The sequence below is a fragment of the Coregonus clupeaformis genome, chromosome 16, assembly GCF_020615455.1.
Source record: "Coregonus clupeaformis isolate EN_2021a chromosome 16, ASM2061545v1, whole genome shotgun sequence".
Classification (NCBI taxonomy): Eukaryota; Metazoa; Chordata; class Actinopteri; order Salmoniformes; family Salmonidae; genus Coregonus; species Coregonus clupeaformis.
Window position 1 is genome coordinate 2872506 of NC_059207.1, and position 19734 is coordinate 2892239.

Genomic DNA, 19734 nt, shown 5'->3' on the forward strand with positions numbered 1-19734 from the left:
TTGACTTCTTCCACATTTTGTTGTGTTACAAAGTGGGATTAAAAGGGATTTAATTGTCTTTTTTTTGTTGTAAACAATCTATGCAACATACTCTGTCAAAGTGGAAGAACATTTAAAAAAAATGTTTTTTATTAATGGAAAAGAAAACACTAAAATATTTTGATTAGGTAAGTATTCAACCCCCCGAGTCAATACATGTTAGAATCACCTTTGCCAGCGATTACAGCTGTGAGTCTTTTTCTGGGTAAATCTCTAAGAGCTTTGAAACCTGGATCGTATAATATTCGTACGGTTTTCCTGGTTCAGTCTGCTTTCCAACAGATCCTGGGAGACAAATCCACCTTTCAGCAGGAAAATAACCTTAAAAGCAAGGCTAAATATACACTGGAGATACTTACCAAGACGACATTGAATGTTCCTGAGTGGCCTAGTTACAGTTTTGACTTAAATCGGCTTGAAAATGTATGGCAAGACTTGAAAATGTGTTGTGGAGTAACTAAAATGTTGTTGATCCGTCCTTAGTTTTCTGTAACTGGTTTAAAATCACCTTTGGCCTCATGGTGAAATCCCTGAGCGGTTTCCTTCCTCTCCGTCAACTGAGTTAGGAAGGACGTCTGTGTCTTTGTAGTGACTGGGTTTATTGATACACCATCGAAAGTGTAATGAATAACTTCACCATGCTCAATGGGATATTCAATGTCTGCTTTTTTTTTTACCAATAGGTGCCCTTCTTTCCAAGGCATTGGAAAACCTCCCTTGTCTTTGTGGTTGAATCTGCTTGAAATTCACTGCTTGACTGAGGGACCTTATAGTTAATTGTATGTGTGGGGTACAGAGATGGGGTAGTCATTTAATAATCATGTTAAACAGTATTATTGCACACAAGAGTTAGTCCATGCAACTTATCTGACTTGTTTGTACTCCTGAAGTTATTTCAGATGCGTTGAATACTTGACTCAAGACATTTCAGCTTTTCATTTTTTATTAATTTGTAAAAATGTCTAAAAACATAGTTCCACTTTAACATTATGGGGTATTGTGTGTAGATCAGTGACACAGAATCTAAATCATCAATTTGAAATGCAGGCTGTAACAACAAAATGTTGAAAAAGTCAAGGGGTGTGAATACTTTCTGAAGGCACAGTACATTCTCACCATTCCAAGTCTAACACAAAAGCCCCAGATGTAGTTATAGTGAGAAGCTATTACCTTATCGCTAATACATTTTTTTCTCAATTTGTATCTAGAACTTAGATTTGTACAACCATATATAACAGTATTAGAAGTTGGGGAAAAAAAGTAGGTTTTATTATCCTTAAACTTAAATTATCCTTTCTGGTCACTTCATTGATGTTCCCCATAAGATGCCATTAGAAGTCAGTAAAGGTCAAAGCTGCATGTAAGATGGAGAGGGTAAAGTGGTGACGCAGTCAGTTAGGCAAGGCACTACTAGAAGATAGCAGCACCAAATTTCATTTCACTTTGGAAATGTTTCAAAATTCAAAAGGCACTCGCACATCTGAGCCATCTTTGATGCAGGTCATTGGTAACATTTGAAAAAGTTGAGAAAAAATAAGAAATCCACACACTGCTCTTGATTAAACTTTACGTATCGGCCTCAAGGCCTTCGTCAGAGCTTTGGAAATTTTTTAAAAAAGTTAAAAGGCACAAACTCTGAAACTCATTACTGTCTTTATCAGCCAATCCGATCAAATCTAGTTACCATGTTTTTCTCAGCAAGTGAGGACACTGTCAGGAAAAAAAAAAAACTGTATTTAAAGTTGGGAGTGCTTACATTTTCTTACGCACACACGCACTCTACACATACGTATATTGTTGTATGGTGGTATTATACGTTGTGTATTGTAGATATGTAGTGGTGTAATAATGTTATATGACATACTGTTTTATTTTTATTTTTATGCGTGAGGTAAGTGCCTTCATGTGTTTGGACCCCAGGAAGAGTGGGGTCCCTAATAAATACAAAGCTAGTATTTTAAAGACACTATTGTTCTGCAGTTTGTGGTAACTTACACCCCAACACACACACTGAAAAAAAGGAAAATAGAAAAAAAGGGTGGGAAGAAAAAGCCCATCAAAAAATAAAAGGAAAATAATGCACTTAGTAATAATGTTGTAAACATTTCTCCACCTCCACTAGCTACATTAGCATTCAGTCTTTCTCTGTAGCGAAGAACTCAATCTACTGTGATATATTCAACCTTTCACAGTCACCTCTGAAGGGGGAGTTGAGAACGATGTATTTATACACCACTGATGAAGTCTCAGTCCTTTATCTTCAACTTCTGCCGCATTCTCTGTTCTGTTGAGCTAAAATAATGGCTGCCATAGTGGAGAGGTGAGAGTTCATTTTCGGGGCGGTGATCATGATGATGATGATGATTGGACAAGCCCAGGTAGTCCCTCCCTGATTCAGTCTATATTCTTCCATTTGATAGGCTGTCGAGGCTGCTCTTACTCAGCAGGTGGCATCCACTGCGTTGAAGTTGCTGTCCATCTGGTGTCTGAAGGAGAGGCGAGCCTTGCTGGAGAAGTAGATCTGGGATCCACTCAGGCTGCTACCGCCCTCGCCCTGGCTACCACACGACACCGTAGACGACAGGCGAGGCTTCATCTCCTCTCTGGGGACTGGAGGGATGGAGAGAGATGAGGTGAAAAGAGAGAGCAGATTTATTGAACCACTAGCACACAACGCTTTAGAATTATTTTCTTTGGCATGTCTCTATATGTCTACATTATATGGGATCATTTGATAATGCTATTTAACATACATAATGGTATGAATGATCCCTCAGGCATCTTTTCGTAATGTAAATATAACATGACATGCACTTATTTGATATTCTAATAATATCACCATCTTATAGAGGACGATATTCATTATGAAGTTATGGGTGGAATTAATGAATAAATGATTGATTGACAGTTATAATACTGGGAGGTTGATATTATGGACTACTATAAGCAGAGCCCCAAGCATTTCTTTAACATGACCTAACTCTGACATACCTGGTTATATCAGATCACTTGTTTCAACATGTCTTCCAATATAAGGTATGTGTTTGATAATCATGTGTGCAGCCTTGGGAAGTTATTCTGACATAATGATAACGTATGTAATAGTGTATGTAATGCAATGGATAACTATGAAGTGGAAGCCTGTAGTTCTCTCACCTGCAGGTGGGGGGCACTGTTTAGCCTTGCATCGTTCCTTACAGCGTCTGTACCAGGAGAAACACTGGAGTACCTTCACACCCATGCCTGGAGCTGAGGAGCTCTGAGGAGAGAGAGAGAACGAAAGAAAGATATTAATGGTGAAGTGAGGGGAGAACATTTTGAAAATATTTTACTCCTGTATATATATTTTTCAATTATCTTTTTGTATACAACACCATTTTGTATACATCTGGCCCTTCATTGGACACTGTGTTAACAAACCTCCAAACGAGCTTCAATTCCATACAACACTCCTTCAGTAGCCTCCAACTGCTCTTAAACACTAGTAAAACAAAATGCATGCTCTTCAACCGAACGCTGCTTGCACCCGCCCACCCGACTAGAATCACTACTCTAGACGGGTCTGACCTAGAGTACGTGGACAACTACAAATATCTAGGTGTCTGGTTAGACTGTAAACTCTCCTTCCAGACTCACATTAAGAATCTCCAATCCAAAGTTAAATCTAGAATCGGTTTCCTATTTCGCAACAAAGCCTCCTTCACTCATGCTGCCAAACATGCCCTCGTAAAACTGACTATCCTACCGATCCTTGACTTCGGCGATGTCATTTACAAAATAGCCTCCAACACTCTACTCAGCAAATTGGATGTTGTCTATCACAGTGCCATCCGTTTTGTCTCCAAAGCCCCATATAATACCCACCACTGTGACCTGTACGCTCTTGTTGGCTGGTCCTCACTACATATTCGTCGCCAAACCCACTGGCTCCAGGCCATCTATAAATCACTGCTAGGCAAATCCCCGCCTTATCTTAGCTCATTGGTCACCATAGCAACACCCACCCGTAGTCTGCGCTCCAGCGGGTATATCTCACTGGTCATCCCCAAAGCCAACACCTCCTTTGGCCGCAATTCCTTCCAGTTCTCTGCTGCCAATGACTGGAACAAATTGCAAAAATCTCTGAAGCTGGAGACACTTATCTCCCTCACTAACTTTAAGCATCAGTTGTCAGAGCACCTTACCGATCACTGCACCTGTACACAGCCCATCTGAAATTAGCCCGCCCAACTACCTCATCCCTATATTGTTATTTATTTTGCTCATCTGTACCCCAGTATCTCTATTTGCACATCATCTCTTGCACATCATTCCAGTGTTAATACTAAATTGTAATTATTTTGCACTATAGCCTATTTTATTGCCTTACCTCCATAACTTGCTAAATTTGCACACTGTATATTAATTGTATTTCTGTTGTATTTTTTTTGATTTTTGTTTTGTTTTACCCCATATGTAACTCTGTGTTGTTGTTTTTATCGCACTGCTTTGCTTTATCTTGGCCAGGTCGCAGTTGTAAATGAGAACTTGTTCTCAACTGGTTTACCTGGTTAAATAAAGGTGAAATAAATAAAAAATAAAAAAAAATCTTGCTATCTTGTAGTTGCACAGCTTTTACACATCAGCTTTTGTCTTAATTGCCTAGACATTTCTTTGTTTGGATTGGAATGACTTCTTAGAATCAACTACTCATTTCAAATCACAAAATAACATATCAACCCACAACCACAAACAACTCTTAGCCAACTGATTAGCCTTTGCCTTGATAACAGCTACCAAAACAATTGTCCAACAAAAATGTAATCTCCACACGGCCATCTGCTATCAATTAACCTCTATTAACCAGACATTACTAAGAAGATGTGTCTTTATGAAATTGAAATGGGTCATTTAGCAGACGCTCTTATCCAGAGCGACTTACAGGAGCAATTATGGTTAAGTGCCTTGCTCAAGGGCACATCGACAGATTTTTCACCTAGTCGGCTTGGGGATTAGAACCAGCAACCTTTCGGTTACTGGCACTACGCTCTTAACCACTAAGCCACCTGCCGCTCTTATCTTTATCTCATCATCACTCACAGGGTTGCCATAATGGAATTAGTCCGGTCTAGTCCACTAGTCCAGTGGAATTAATAATGGAATTAGTCCAGTAATGTCACTCTGTGAGGGGACAAAATATTCAATGACATGATGACTGATGAGGCTTAGCTAATCTCTGTCTTGTCTCTTGTCAACAGTAGACGCAAACGAGCATTCACACAAACACACACCTCCATTGATAATCCAGCAGTTGGACGTCAATGGGCTACAGCAGACGGATAAAGGGGCTGATTAAAGCCTTGGCTGGAATTACACAGAGGTCACATGACACATACAACACAACACAGACAGGATAAGAGAGGCCGGGCAAATCATGGCATATAGTATTGTAGGTGCTTACAGAGACTGTGTGCCTACAGAGATATATACTGTGTTCTCTTCTGTGGTGTTACCCAAGTCATGTCAAGTCTGTTACTTGTAGGTGTCAATCAAGTCATGTCATATAACCCTGAATTAATTGACATTTAGATACATACTAATGCTCTCGGCATCTGTCAAGGCTATGCTCTTTCAATGACTATGAATGTATTTAGACTGAATGGTATGTAGGTCAACTGGTTACTTTTACTGTATGGATCCGGTACAGCTACGCCCATGGCAGTCTATATGTCTTCCTCAGCCTTTTCCACAACATCTTAACAAAACTGAACTATACTGAACAAAAATATAAACGCAACATGTAAAGTGTTGGTCCCATATTTCAAGAGCTGAAATAAAAGATCCCAGAAATGTTCCATACGCACAAATAACTTATTTCTCTCCAATTTTGTGCACAAATTGTTTACATCCCTGTTAGTGAGCATTTCTCCTTTGCCAAGATAATCCATCCACCTGACAGGAGTGACATATCAAGAAGCTGATTAAACAGCATGATCATTACACAGGTGCAGCCTTGTGTTGGGGACAATAAAAGGCCACTTTAAAATGTGCAGTTTTGTCACACAACACAATGCCACAGATGTCTCAAGTTGAGGGAGCGTGCAATTGGCATGCTGGCTGCAGAAATGTCCACCAGAGTGGTTGCCAGAGAATAGAACGTTCCTTTCTCTACCATAAGCCACCTCCAACATCATTTTAGAGAATTTGGCAGTACGTCCAACCGGCCTCACGACCACAGTCCACGTGTAACCACGCCAACCCAGAACCTCCACATCCGGGATCGTCTGAGAGTATTTCTGTCTGTAATAAAGCCCTTTTGTGAAATGATTGGCTGGGCCAGGCTGCCCAGTGGGTGAACCTCGCTCCCAAGTGGGTGGGCCTATGCCCTCCCAGGCCCACCCATGGCTGCACCCCTGCCCAGTCATGTGGAATCCATAGACTAGGGCCTAATTTATTTATTTCAATTGACTGATTTCCTTATATGAACTGTAAATCAGTAAAATTGTTTAAATTGTTGCATGTTGCGTTTCTATTTTTGTTCAGTATAGTTTACAATTGGCATCTTATTCTTCCCAAAGCGTTAACATGTATAGACAGGCTTTGTTGGCTTGGTGCACACTACCCACCCTACGTTGCCTCTCATTGAAGTCACACACATACACGCGCACGCACACAAACACGCTACATTGCTTCTCATTGAGGTCACTGATTGGCAAGAAGAGTCATTCTGCCTGTTTTCCCAGCCTAGTTGAAGCGTTACAGATTGCGCGACATAAATGTAATGGTAATTTCCAATTGAGCCGACATTTGCAGCGTTTACCGTGAATGCAGTCTCTGCTAACGCGGAAGATTCAAGAGTAGTGCACTGGGCCTTTACTAGTCCTGTATTAGCAGACCGATCCAGCCCCAGCTGTCTGTAGTGGGCAACAACAAAACAATCATGGGGTCTCTCTGTCCTCAGCGATGAACAAAATTTTATTACAATTGAAATATAGTCAAAAGGTGGTACTCAATTGAGTCTGAAGAGCCCTTTCAGCAGTCTTAGTTTCAGTGTTGCCAGTATAGCTTTCTATTCATGAAGTATATCTGAAAATATGTCCCCTATTTGACTGACACTTTTATACTGCTAGTTACCGTGTTCCACTGACCTCATGTTTGAAGGCACCGGAATAGAACAGAGAAATGTAATGACTCTCTATGGAAACAATCATATTACTTTCTATTTTAAAACCTCTCATGGTCTTCCATCATCACAGATCTCCATTTAGCACCTGCTCTGTGGTAACATCAGGAGAGGGTGGTGGTGCTGCCAACAAATGGAGGCTTTCTTGCAAACCCATGACCACACATAACAGAAGCCTTTCACTAGATTCTGCTGCAAGTGCAGACACGCAATCTGTAACAAACACCCTCTGACCGGTGTGGGTGTGTTTTGCTGGCTGCTAGAGCTCTCCCTGCACTGACAGGGATGAGCTAATTTCATAAAGACGTGACAGCTCTCTCACACAGTCTCTGAGCGCCTTTGACTCCTACGGGTCAGGCCAAAGGGGGGACTCATATCAGTATTCCACTCTGTTGAGAGTTAGTCACGATGGGTGAAAATAGCTTTCAAAACAACTCTCTCTCTCTCACCCTCTCTCCCTTTCTATCCTTTCCCCAACCCCTCCCTCTCGTTCTCTGCCTCTCTCTCTCTCGCTTCTCTCTCAGGTATGGCTCTTATCCATATACACAATGAATCCGTTCTACTAAGTTACATGTTGCTCGGCCAAGCACTAACTATAGGAAGTTGTTCAGATAGACAGACACTGATCAATTTAGCCACTTAGGAATTCCTAAGAGGGAAATAAGGAAATGGTTGAGTTTGTGATAGCACTGAGTTGGGTTAAGGCACCATTATTATTGGAGAGGCACTGACTATAAAACATACCCTTGTTTTTTATTGTATGGGTAGTATTATAGTGTACATAGGTGAGTGATGGAAAGAGAGCGGGGTGGGCAGGAAAGATAACAAATCACCCTTGTAGTGTAGAGCAAACATTGGTCAGATTTCTTTTCCAGACCTTTCCATGGGCCAAAGTCGTATTCCTTCTTATTTCTGTAAAAACCCTGAAGAAGGCCAAAAGCCGAAACGCGTTGGTTCTACTCTTTGCAATAAATATAATTTTTTATTTCATTCCATTTGTCCTCCAAGTGTTGCTGAATCCCCTCTACTTCATTGGCCAAAGTTGTGTATTAATAACCCACTCACACACTCTCCTTTTCTCTATCTGGGTCACACACACACAATAGACGGTCAGTGGTGAGGAAGTTTGGGCCCTGGTCATTACTGCCTGTAGTACAGCAAGTCTCTGGCAAAGAACAGCAGTCACAGAGCTTAGAGCAGAACAGCAAAACCAGTCCAGTGGAAGAGAGAGGGAGAGAGAGAGAGACAGAGAGAAAGGGGGGGAGATAGAGAGAAAGGGGAGGGGAGGGTTTGAGAGAAAAGGTTTGAGAGACAGGGAGAAAGAGAGAGAGAAGAGAGAGAGAGAAGGAGAAAGAAAGAAAGACGGAGAGGGGATTGGAGAAGAGAAGGAGAGAGGGTGGGAGAAGGTAGAACAGTGCCCACCTAAACAACAGAGAGAGGGGGAAGGCTGGAGCTGGGCTTTGGGCCTTTTTTCAGTGCATGTTTTCTGTGCAGGAACCTGCCAGGCCAGCAGGGCAGAGCACAGCGGTGACGTGAGGGACGTGAGGGACGTGCAGCCCTGAACGATGTGCTTTTACTCATACACACTGCCTGGTCAGTGACTTGTTCAGGCAGCTACTGATTGCTCAATATTACTAAAATACTCATAGGTTGTCTTATCGCCCTATGGTAAATACAGGGGGATGTGTGTGTTTGAGTGTTCAATGTGATTATCCAGTTTACTCTCAGCACATCCCTCTGTATTTATCAAATCAAAGTTTATTGGTCATGTACACAGTTTAGCAGATGTTATAACGGGTGCAGTGAAATGCTTATATGTTAAATGTATATGTTAAACGCTTATATACATATGACAGGTTACATACAGAACTATACACTGTAAACAACATAACCATGTAAAACACACATTCTTCGTGTGTGTTCCTACCTGGAATGTAAAATGGTTTGCAGCATGTAACATAACCAGGAAAGTCAGAGTATATGAGCAAACTCTACAGAAATCTGATTTTCTGTTTTTCAACCTTTCCTACATCCATTCCAAGTCTTCAGCCCCTTGGGAGACATAGTGTCTGTCCCAAATGGTACCCTATTCCCTATATAGTGCACTACTTTTGACTAGGGCCCATAGGGCTCTGGTCAAAAGTAGTGTACTATGTAGGGAAGAAGGTGCTATTTGGGATGCACACTTAGAGAACTTGTGGCAGTGAGCCTGGGTCTGTAATAGAGCTCGCCAGCTTGTAGTCCAAAAAAACGGGAATGAGTTACCTCTGGTTTGTTCAGCCATTCCTATGGGGAAAATTAATGGGGAAAGAATAGGGTTTTGGAATAAACGCCGAAAATAAGGTCTGAGGTTAACACAGGCTTAGGAGATCTTATACGTTTTGATCTATGCACTTTGCACTATGAAGCACATTAGGCCTATTGGTGCACAGTCTGCCCACTAACATTAGAACCCTTGCCCATCTCCAAAACAGCTATGGAAATGAAAAAGTTATACTCTTCAAATCTAATAACATTTCTCAATCTGACTCAAAATACAACTTTTCTTGCAGTCGTGTCAGATCTTTTTGCATGATTTCCCTCCGGCCATTTTCCAATGTTGAATAACGGTAGGCCTTTGGAATTTTACCATGGTTCCAGAAGAGGGGGCCCAATATTTGCATGCCATAGAAAATAGGGCCCCCGACAGGGTTGAATGAAGTGACAGAACAACAGAGCAATATGGGCTAATCCAAGCTTTCAATTAAACAGTGCATCACCGCTCTCTCTCTCTCCTCACCTCTTTTCTCTCCCCCCCTCTCTTTCTCCCCCCATCTCCCTCTCCCCCTTTTTCTCTATAATATTTTCAAATACCTGGGTTAAATGCATGGGAGTGTATTTTAATCCCTGTATTTGAGTATTTTCAAATACATGCCAATACTTTCCAAATGTATTTCCAAAAACATTCCAATATTCAACTACTTGTATTTTCAAAAAAAATAATATCTGAATACTTACTTCGAAATTAATGTGAAAGTAATTGAGATATTTCAAATAGTATTTGAACCCAGGTCTGGCAGTTGCATAATTTTTCTGTTCAAACTGTTTGTCTGAAAGACGAGTTGTGGATGTAAATAATAAATAAAGGAGTGTTTTTACACTTTCGTGGAAGAGGGAGCGCTGACACGCTCTGACAGTAAGTCTATTAATAAATAAATCCATCTCTGTCTAAATAAAGTATCTTACATAAAATACGTTGTTTGGAATCATCTGGAGTTGAGTAGGAAGGTTTAGTTTTAACTAAGATTGCATTTTCTGATATCCATTCAGGCTCCATGTATTCATAAAGCATCTCTGAGTAGGAGTGCTGATCCAGGGTCAGCACTCTTACTATGAGACGCTTGAATACTGGGCCCAGGTCTAAATCATAAAAGCCAAATGATGGCCCAATATCGAAGTCAACACTGAACAACAATATTCTAGTCGTTCTAAATACAGGCTCACTGTACAGCAAAGCCTACAACTCTCATGAGACCCTCTCACACCTCCTCCTACAGCTAAGTAAACAGCCTGCTCCCTCTATCTCCGAGGCAAGTTACACTTTTCCATAACATTTAGGCTACTATTTGTCTGTATGTGTTGTATCCTACCTTCTACTCTGCTTTAAATTCATTAAATGTCTCCTCAAAAGTGTACTACAGTGAAATAACAATACTGTTCTTGTTTATTTATGTTGTAGTTTATGATAAAAGTATGAAAGTCTGGAATTTAAAAACGCACATTTTAACATTAAAAGAAGCACAATAACCTACCTGATCAGTTGCAACTTTGCAGATCTTGAAGAAAAATGTGAAATGTTCAAGTAGGCTACCTATACAGCCATTTGCAACTTTGCTTGTTCCACTTTCTGATGTAAGTTCTGCTAGCTATATGCGAGCTCCACAAGACTCCGCGCGAGGCGACCGTTCTATATCGAATGCGCAGTGGGTCTGTGCACTAGATGGCAACATGGGAAGGTTTGTGGAGCGCGTGGAGAGCCTGAACTTTAAATAGCTAATCCCTATGCCCCGAGACACGCCTCCCTAACTACCTCTCTTCCTCCCTCCTTTTCTCTATGTGGTCTTCAACAGTCTGTAACAAGTTACAGTTTAGCGAGCCTAGAAGGAAAAAATACACATCCCCTTTCATTGGATATAGGTTATTGATTAGGCCAATATTATTGTCTGGAATATGGTCGTGAAATTATGTGAAACTGGTAAAACAAAAAAGACATTGACATTATTATTATTATTATTATTATTATTATTTATTATTATTATTGACATGAAACTTTTGAGGAATGAAGTCACACACAGACAAATCAGTAGCAATGTTTAGGTCAGTAGACCTACTGGATAATTAGGGATTAGAGTGGATATAATTAATCAGGATTTGATGCAATTAACAAATAAGGCTGAGAAGATTATAATGCACTAGAGGAGTGAATCGGTGACCTGTGAATAAATGACTGGAGGGATGAATAAATTAACGTGGGAACAAAATAGAAGAGTATAGCATGAGAGAAAGCGAGAAAGAGAGATCACTAACTACAAGGTCTCTCTCTCTCTCTCTCTCTCTCTCTCTCTCTCTCTCTCTCTCTCTCTCTCTCTCTCTCTCTCTCTCTCTCTCTCTCTCTCTCTCTCTCTCTCTCTCTCTCTCTCTCTCTCTCTCTCTCTCTCTCTCTCTCTCTCTCTCTCTCTCTCTCTCTCTCTCTCTCTCTCTCTCTCTCTCTATGACCAACAACATTTTCGACAAACATTAGAGATCATGTACATGTATGTGCCTGCATTAACATGCCCCTATACGCCCTGGCCTATACAGATGTAGGATCTTAATTTTAGCCAGTTTGCTACAGCAGGAAAATAATCCTGCAGCGACAGGAATTGGGAATCGTAAGGGAAAATTAAGTCACATTTCAAAGTGGAAATTACAAACTTCAGAAGCCTTTTTAAACCTCAAATACACTATAAATTGAACATTTCCTGCATTGCAGGAATGTTTTCCTGCAGCAGGGTGATCAAATTAAGATCCTATATCTGTACCAACTCACCGGGCCAAGTCATTTCCTCTCAGCTGATTCACAACTGTCCCAGTAAGCGCGGACAGGTTGTTTGAGTTTGCTCTCCTCCTTGTTTCCAGGAATTCTATGTATTTATACACCAGCCTGCCAGGCCAGTACCTATGGAGTCGTGGCATGACGTGAGTGTGTTTACTTGGAAACAAACTTGGAATCCATCTCTGCATCAAATCAAAACAAAAGCTAAGTTAACTGCACAAGTTGTATAAACACACCCCCTCTTCTGGAACGCGTGAGTGGAGGAGAGAGGGAACGGAGGAGAGGAGGAGAGAGGGAACGGAGGAGAGGAGGAGAGAGGGAACGGAGGAGAGGAGGGGAGAGGGAACGGAGGAGAGGGGGAATGGAGAAGAGGACGCTGTGTATTGTCACCGTGGCCCTCACGCAGCTAAACAGTGACTTAAATGTCTCTTAACATTTAATACATGCATGTGATGATGCAATGTTACTAATCTTCCAAGAGGTCTCACTCTCAACCAAACACACCTTAATAATATAATTTTACTGCAGTGGGCTAAATCAGGGTCACACCTAGTGTTTTTTGGTAGTCTTAAACAAATCTACTTTGAAATCAAAGTATACACCTCATACAGATGGTTATGGGCTTAAACGAAAGAAGACACCTGTACCATGTCAGATATAGAGTTAAAATGTATTCCATTTTGAGTTTGCATCCCAATATTACACTTTATATACATCACAGAAGACTGAAATATAAAAAAAAAGGGCTACAAGAATGGCATCGCATCATCTCTTGGTTCTGCTATGTGTGACCTGTTACAATTTGTATTTTATTGCTTTTTTATTAGGTCTTTGCATGCAAACCTTGTTCAGGCTCATGGTTTATCCAGCCATGGCTTCTGTCTCGCTGTGTGAGGACATGGCCAAAGGACTGGTGGAAAGTTACTTGGACAAACTACAGAGGGAGACTGATTAGAATTCGGAGTGACCAACAGTAACCCGGGCAATAGGTAGTATACACCCTTGGCCTCTCTCTCTCTCTCTCTCTCTCTCTCTCTCTGAATGTGGGTGAAGGCCGGCCTGCAGTGGGCCATTGTCTCCAGGTGGTATCAGCTCCCAGTCAATCATTAGCTCACCTACCTATGTCAGACTTTGTTTGCTGACCATAGAATGGGGGTAAAAAGGCTCTTATTCTAAATGAAATTGATCCTCTCTGGTGTTTCATATTACTGTGTCTTGCATCCCAAATGGCACCATATTCCCTACATAGTGCACTACGTTTGCCCATCACCCTATGGGCCCTGATCAAAAGTAGTGCACCATATAGGGTGCCATTTGGGATGTAACCTATACTAAATGGAAGCAATGTGGGGAGTGGCAGTTGGCAGATAAGCAGAAGCTAAAGACGGTCCAATATTTGCACAGTAGTACATTGTTCTGTGCAGTATTAAAACCATCACTGATCCTTTCTTTGTGTCCTTGTGAATGTGTCCTCAGCCCCTATTCCCTGTATATACAGAAGTGCACTACTTTTGACTCAAGCCGTGCCAAAAGTAGTGTACTATAGGAAACAGCCACAGTCATTATTGTTATTGTATGACAACCTAATATAATTATCAATAATTGAGACAAGGGGACTCTAACCACACCGCTTATGGCTCAGAGTTACATTGTGACATTAGATACATTCGGCATCGGATGCCAAAAAAAATTCTAAAAATAAAGCGGATATGAAAATACTGACTTCAACCTCTGTGAATCTTTGGCCCCTCAGCTAGTTAGTCGAGCGTTCTCAGCACTGCCACCAGCACTTCCACTACCCTCAGTCAGGATAAGAATAGCACTATTGTAACATAAATATGTGTCACAAAAAGCAATAAGGGAGGGTAATGTGTTACATGTCAATGACAATGGCAGTGCTACTTGTCTCTCCCGCTCATTAAATCACAAGAATCTCAGCACCCTATTCCCTACATAGTGCACTGCTTTTGACCAGACCCCTATAGTCCATTGTCAAAAGTAGTGCACTGTAAAGGAAATAGGGTGCTATTTGGGACGCATAACAGTCTGCTTCCATGGGAGTGATTTCCATAGATTGGTCACGACCCTGAGCTAGGGAGAGTTTATAGTGGTTTACACATAGGTTTTATGAGGTGAAGGTCTATATGGATGTGTTATTGTCACATAGGCAGTGCCTCAAATTGCAACCTACAGATGTAGGATCTTAATTTGATCACCCTGTTGCAGGAGAACTTTCCTGCAAAGCAAAACTTGTAGTGTAATTGAGGTTTAAAAAGGCTTCTGAAGTTTGTAATTTCCACTTTGAAATTTCAGACCTGATTTCTTCTAACGACAAATGCATCAACTCCTACAAAAATGTCCATGAATTATAATTCACATTTCCTGTTATTTTCCTGCTGTAGCAAACTGGCTCAAATTAAAATTCTACATCTGTGTTCCCAATATAGCGCACTACTTTTAACCAGGGCTTCGGTAAGACTTGATCTGACCGAAACCAGTCCGATCAAGTCTGGGACTGTGTGTCTAACAAGTGTTTACTCTCTTCACAACCCCTCTCCCCCTCTCCACTCCTCCTTCTCCTTCAGACCTCAAGATGTTCCCAACTTCCCACACATTCAGGCTCTTGTGGGTTTTGGCAGGGGGCCAGGATAAGGGGACCTGGGGGAGAAGCCGGTTGACGACGCCCTCGGCTGGTTCTTGTGTACAGCAGCTTGAGAACATGTCCCCTTCCCTCCTCCCTCCGCGCCCTCTTGCTTCCCATTTAAGAGTCCCCATCTCTCTCCTCCTCTTCATCTCCTCCTCCCACTGTCCCTTCTGCTCTATTTACTCCACAACTCCCTCTCCCCACCTCTTCTATCCTTGACAGTTCCTTTGTGGCATGGGAACATATAGAACAGAAAACACAGATTAGAAAACCATCAAACCATATAGGATCCTCCGAGCCACCTGACCACACATACATGTTGATGATAGAACCAACCAACCAACCAACCAGTAAACCAAATAACTATTTACTAGAACTATGAACATATTCATTGAACTATGTCCTAGAACTATGAGGTCAAATACCAATATCATACATGCGTTTTCGCTTATTTACAGCATTTCCCAAACTCAGTCCTCAGGACACCAAGGGGTGCACGTTTTGGTTTTTGCCCTAACACCACACAGCTGATTCAAATGATCAAAGCTTGATGATTAGTTAATTATTTGAATCAGCTGTGTAGTGCTAGGGCAAAAACCAAAACGTGCACCCCTTGGGGTCCCGAGGACTGAGTTTGGGAAACCCTGCCCTAGAGGAAAGTAAAGGAGAGGAGGAGGAAAGGAAGGAAGCAGAAAGAGACAAAGGTACTGCCAATTACGAAACAGAATGAGTTGAAAAAATGAGGATCTATACAGAGGCAAGGAAAGGAGGGACAAAGAAACGGAAAAGATGAGATTATGTCAAAAGAAAGACAGAACAGTGTCAACAGAATAAGGCTCGGTAGCAATCTGCTCACTTTGTGTCTGTCATTTTTCGGATCAAGAGTATTTGATATGTGCAGCTATCTACATAACTCAGTTATTATATGTTGTGAGTGTGTAGTAGGCGGTTGGTTGTGACCAGTTGAAACCAGTTCTGTTCTGTTCTGCTCCTTTATGCCCGTCTGTGTTCTCGTCTGCTTCGTAGGGTCAATGGGGGAGTCAGCGTGCTGTGAGGGGAGCAGGAAGGGGAGTAGGGGGGATGTTTTGGGGAAAAGGGGGGGTGTTTTAGGGCAAGGGATTCAGTAGGCCTGCTAAATAATGGGTTCTGCTCTGTTCCTTCATGTCTCTGTCAACTGGGCACAGATTACATTTATAAAAAGTCTAGATTTGATTTAATTCATTGTGAAATCCACAAACAATTTCACCATGTCATTGGATTTTGGTGAAAAGTTGGGTGAAAAAGAATACAAAATTACCGTACGTTGATGACTTTTTGCAAACCCCCCCCCCAAAAAAAATGGTTGAAATGATGTGGAAACAACGTTGATTCAATCCGTTTTTGCCCAGTGGGTGTCTGCTTCCTAGGGCCAGTGGGGGAGTCAGCGTCCTGTGGGGGGAGTGGGAAGGAGAATGGGGGGAGGTTTTCGGGAAAGAAGGGGTTCAATGCGAAATAATGGGTTCACAGCAAGAAGTCTTGTTTTCACACTCCACTTACCACACTGGCCAATGCCTAATGGTTTCTTTCTATCTCTCTCTCATTCTGTTTGTGTTTGAGTCGCATGAGAAATGGCAGTCAAAAGAATGCCCCCTTCCTTCCCTCTCTTTCGTTTACTCTCTGTACCCCCTCCTTCTCTGTTTTTCCATTTCCCTCCATTCTCCCCTACGTTGCCGTGCGTATTATTATATAATCCAGCTACCTGACATAGGAGCCCCCATTGATGTATGTCTTCTGTAAGAGAGGGCTACCTGGGACCTCAGCCACCCAATGGGCTCTGGAGGAGTGTTTGGCTGTGTTCCAGTAGCATACCACTACAATGGGCATATATCCCGTGTGTTCACCTAGTAAGTGGACATTGTAACGTAGCCTTGTTCACAGGCTTTTCCAGGGGTCGTTTTAGGTTTCAGCACCCCTAGTGAGCCCATCTCTTTCTCCAGTTATGGCTGAAGTATGGGCAGTATTCCCCCCTATCAGTTGGTCATGCACAGTGGTCTCTCTCTCTGCTTGTTTTCTTCTTGAGAACAGAATCTATATTTATGCCCTTCTAGTGACACTAAGGGTGTTTATCTGGAAAGTTAGGTAACAATTTCCACAAAGCTGCTCGATTGGCAACAAAAAATTGCTTGATTACTACTACATGAAAGCAACTCACTCCAGCCTTGTGACCTCTGACCTGCCCCTGACACACAATCCTGGTAGTTCTGGCTGTCTGTGTCTAAGTAACCTAACGTAGAAGGCGTAAAATAAATGCCTGAGTGGGTTCGGCAAAAACCAGAAGCATCCGGTTTTCAGACTTCACCTCTTCTCTGCTTTTCATCTGAAAACCGGATGCTTCCAGTTTCCTCCGGCCCGCTGAGGGTGGTGTCTAACGGAACTAATGGAAGTGCTCTCTCGCTCTCCTATCTCCTTCCGTCTCCTCTCCTATCTCCTTCTCTTTCTGTCTCCTCTCCTATCTCCTTCTCTTTCTGTCTCCTCTCCTATCTTTCGCTCTACCTCCTCTCCTCTCTCTATATCCCTCCATCCCCTCTCTCTTTCTCTCTTTCTCTCCCTCTGTTTTTGACAGCCTTGCAAAAACGTGATGTCAGTTGACAGGTTTAACAGACCAGTGATTCTGCTTAGGTATCAGTAAGTTAGTGACTTTTGAAGTGAATCATAGTTTACTGGATGTAGGGGAGAGTGGGGTATGTTGAGCCATTTTTTACATTCAGCATCACTACGTCAATATCACTTACCCTTCAATTTCTTGACCAGTTACCTGGGACAGGGATATTGTTTCGATGTGCCAATTCGTAGGCATGTTCTCTGCATTTGAGGCTACTAAGTCCACGAAACTGGCCCGCAAGATTCTTGATATGTTTAACAAGCTCAGACTGTCATCAGATAAGACCTTGTGTGACTTTGCTACTCTATCATAGCCTCTCGCACATGTACATGTCAATGTACCTCTTCAGTGTCATGGTCTATTTTTTCATCCCTTGCTGCTGCTCAAATGGACTTCTTCCCTTCTCTCACTTCCTTGGCTGCTCTCTCAAGAACCTCAAGGGGGGCTAGACCCCTGCTTGTTTTATGTTTGTATACACAAGGCATGATGATGTCTGCTCTGTAACAATAACAATGCACTATCTGGAGTTCATATGCATGACACACTGCAAAAAATACTATGCATATTATGCATAAAACTGACCAAATGTAATCATTTGTATGGGGTATGGTGGCCATTGGCTCAACTTACCTCAAAACACCTTAGCCCACAAAGATACAAGGATGCACTTTCATGAAACCTATAACGCAATAAATTCAATAGACTTTGTGAAAATCTATTTTTTTAAAACTAACTAACCACTTTTTCCATGTGGTTTCTTCCTTCACAGACTCCATGAAATAATGACCTCTTCCTAAATATTTGGTCATTATTAATTTTGTGTATGGTTTCCTAGAATCAAGGGGTGGCTCAACATACCCCACTCTCCCCTACAGTTTTGGTGCTTTACCAAGGGATCATTCTTATCGTTTATTTTGTTGTTTTCCATAATGTAACTTGGTTAAATTGGGTTAAGATTTTGGAACTGGAGGAGAACCGCTCAGTTGTCTGCCTTCTTGAACTGTTGGCCATTATTGAATTACCAATACCCAGATCATTAAGACGTCATGACAAAATATGTAATAAAAAAAGGTTCCTTGCTTATTTGTATTATTCTGACTTATCGGATTAAACTAAAGAAGTTACAAAAGATAATGTCAAAGAAATGTTTGCTAAAAGGAAATAAAGAATGGAAAATAACTTAACCAACTCCGAGGAACCCTCTGATGACGTACTGTATAATGTTTCCATGGAAAGTCTCGACACAGAAGTTCCCTCTCTCATTGTTGTCAATAATTCACATAAAAGTCAAACAATTTAATAATTGAACAAACTGGCAGTGGGCAGCCAACACATGAAACAGACGCAAGAGGTACAACTACGACAAGAGTTTTGTATTATATAAGAATTACATTGACTATGATTGATTGTGGCTTGATTTGAACACATACAGAGTATCAAAAGTAGACAATATGCTTTAAACCCAAAAGGGAAAATTCCTGGCAGATAGGCAGCTGTGTGAAGCTGTGTAGTAAGTACTTTAGTCCTGGTATGGCATATACATGCATTCAAACGTGATCATGCACAGAAGCTGTGTGTGCAAACCTCCTTTCACTGTATGTTCAACCAGGAGCTAAATCTCAGTATAATCTTTAAATAACCACTGATTTAATCATTTTACCCTGAATTTCACTAAGCTGGCAGTTACGTTTACAGTTTTTCTCGATTGTTTACACACATTTTCTGAAAGCATGCCTCATATTCTCAGAACTCTACACACAAATCAAAAAACACACACACAATGGGCAAAACCCCTCAATTCTCCAGCAAAATGAAACTTTACATTCAAAACAATGTTATTTCTTATCAAAATGGTATTTTGTTTTCAAATGACACACAAACCATCATATGAATAGACATAAGAACCAGTTGAACACTGATGTGCTCAATGTAAAACACTATGATGAATGGAAAACACTTATTCTCCATTCATCATAATGACTTAGGCCTTTTTTTGGTTCAGTGTTGCCTTTACTACAGACAGTACATACATAAGTGTGTTGTAAAATATTTGAGAATATTGTTTTTATACTCAGAACACACAAATACACGGTAACATATATTTCATTTTTCCCACAAAAACAATGTACACAGTGTACATCCCATTCCCAACCAACACAAAGTTGCACATACAG

General features: G+C 41.4%; 1 protein-coding gene across 1 annotated transcript; it reads right to left on the reverse strand.

The window, feature by feature from the left end:
• Positions 1-1910: 1910 nt before the first annotated feature.
• Positions 1911-11210, reverse strand: LOC121573000 (uncharacterized protein C17orf114-like). Its single transcript, XM_045225853.1, has 3 exons — positions 10993-11210; positions 3196-3298; positions 1911-2649 (listed from the first exon to the last, which is right to left on the reverse strand). Exons 2-3 carry the CDS (start codon positions 3278-3280, stop codon positions 2480-2482), a joined length of 255 nt encoding a protein of 84 aa, XP_045081788.1. The 5' UTR covers positions 3281-3298; positions 10993-11210; the 3' UTR covers positions 1911-2479.
• Between the last annotated feature and the right edge of the window lie 8524 nt (positions 11211-19734).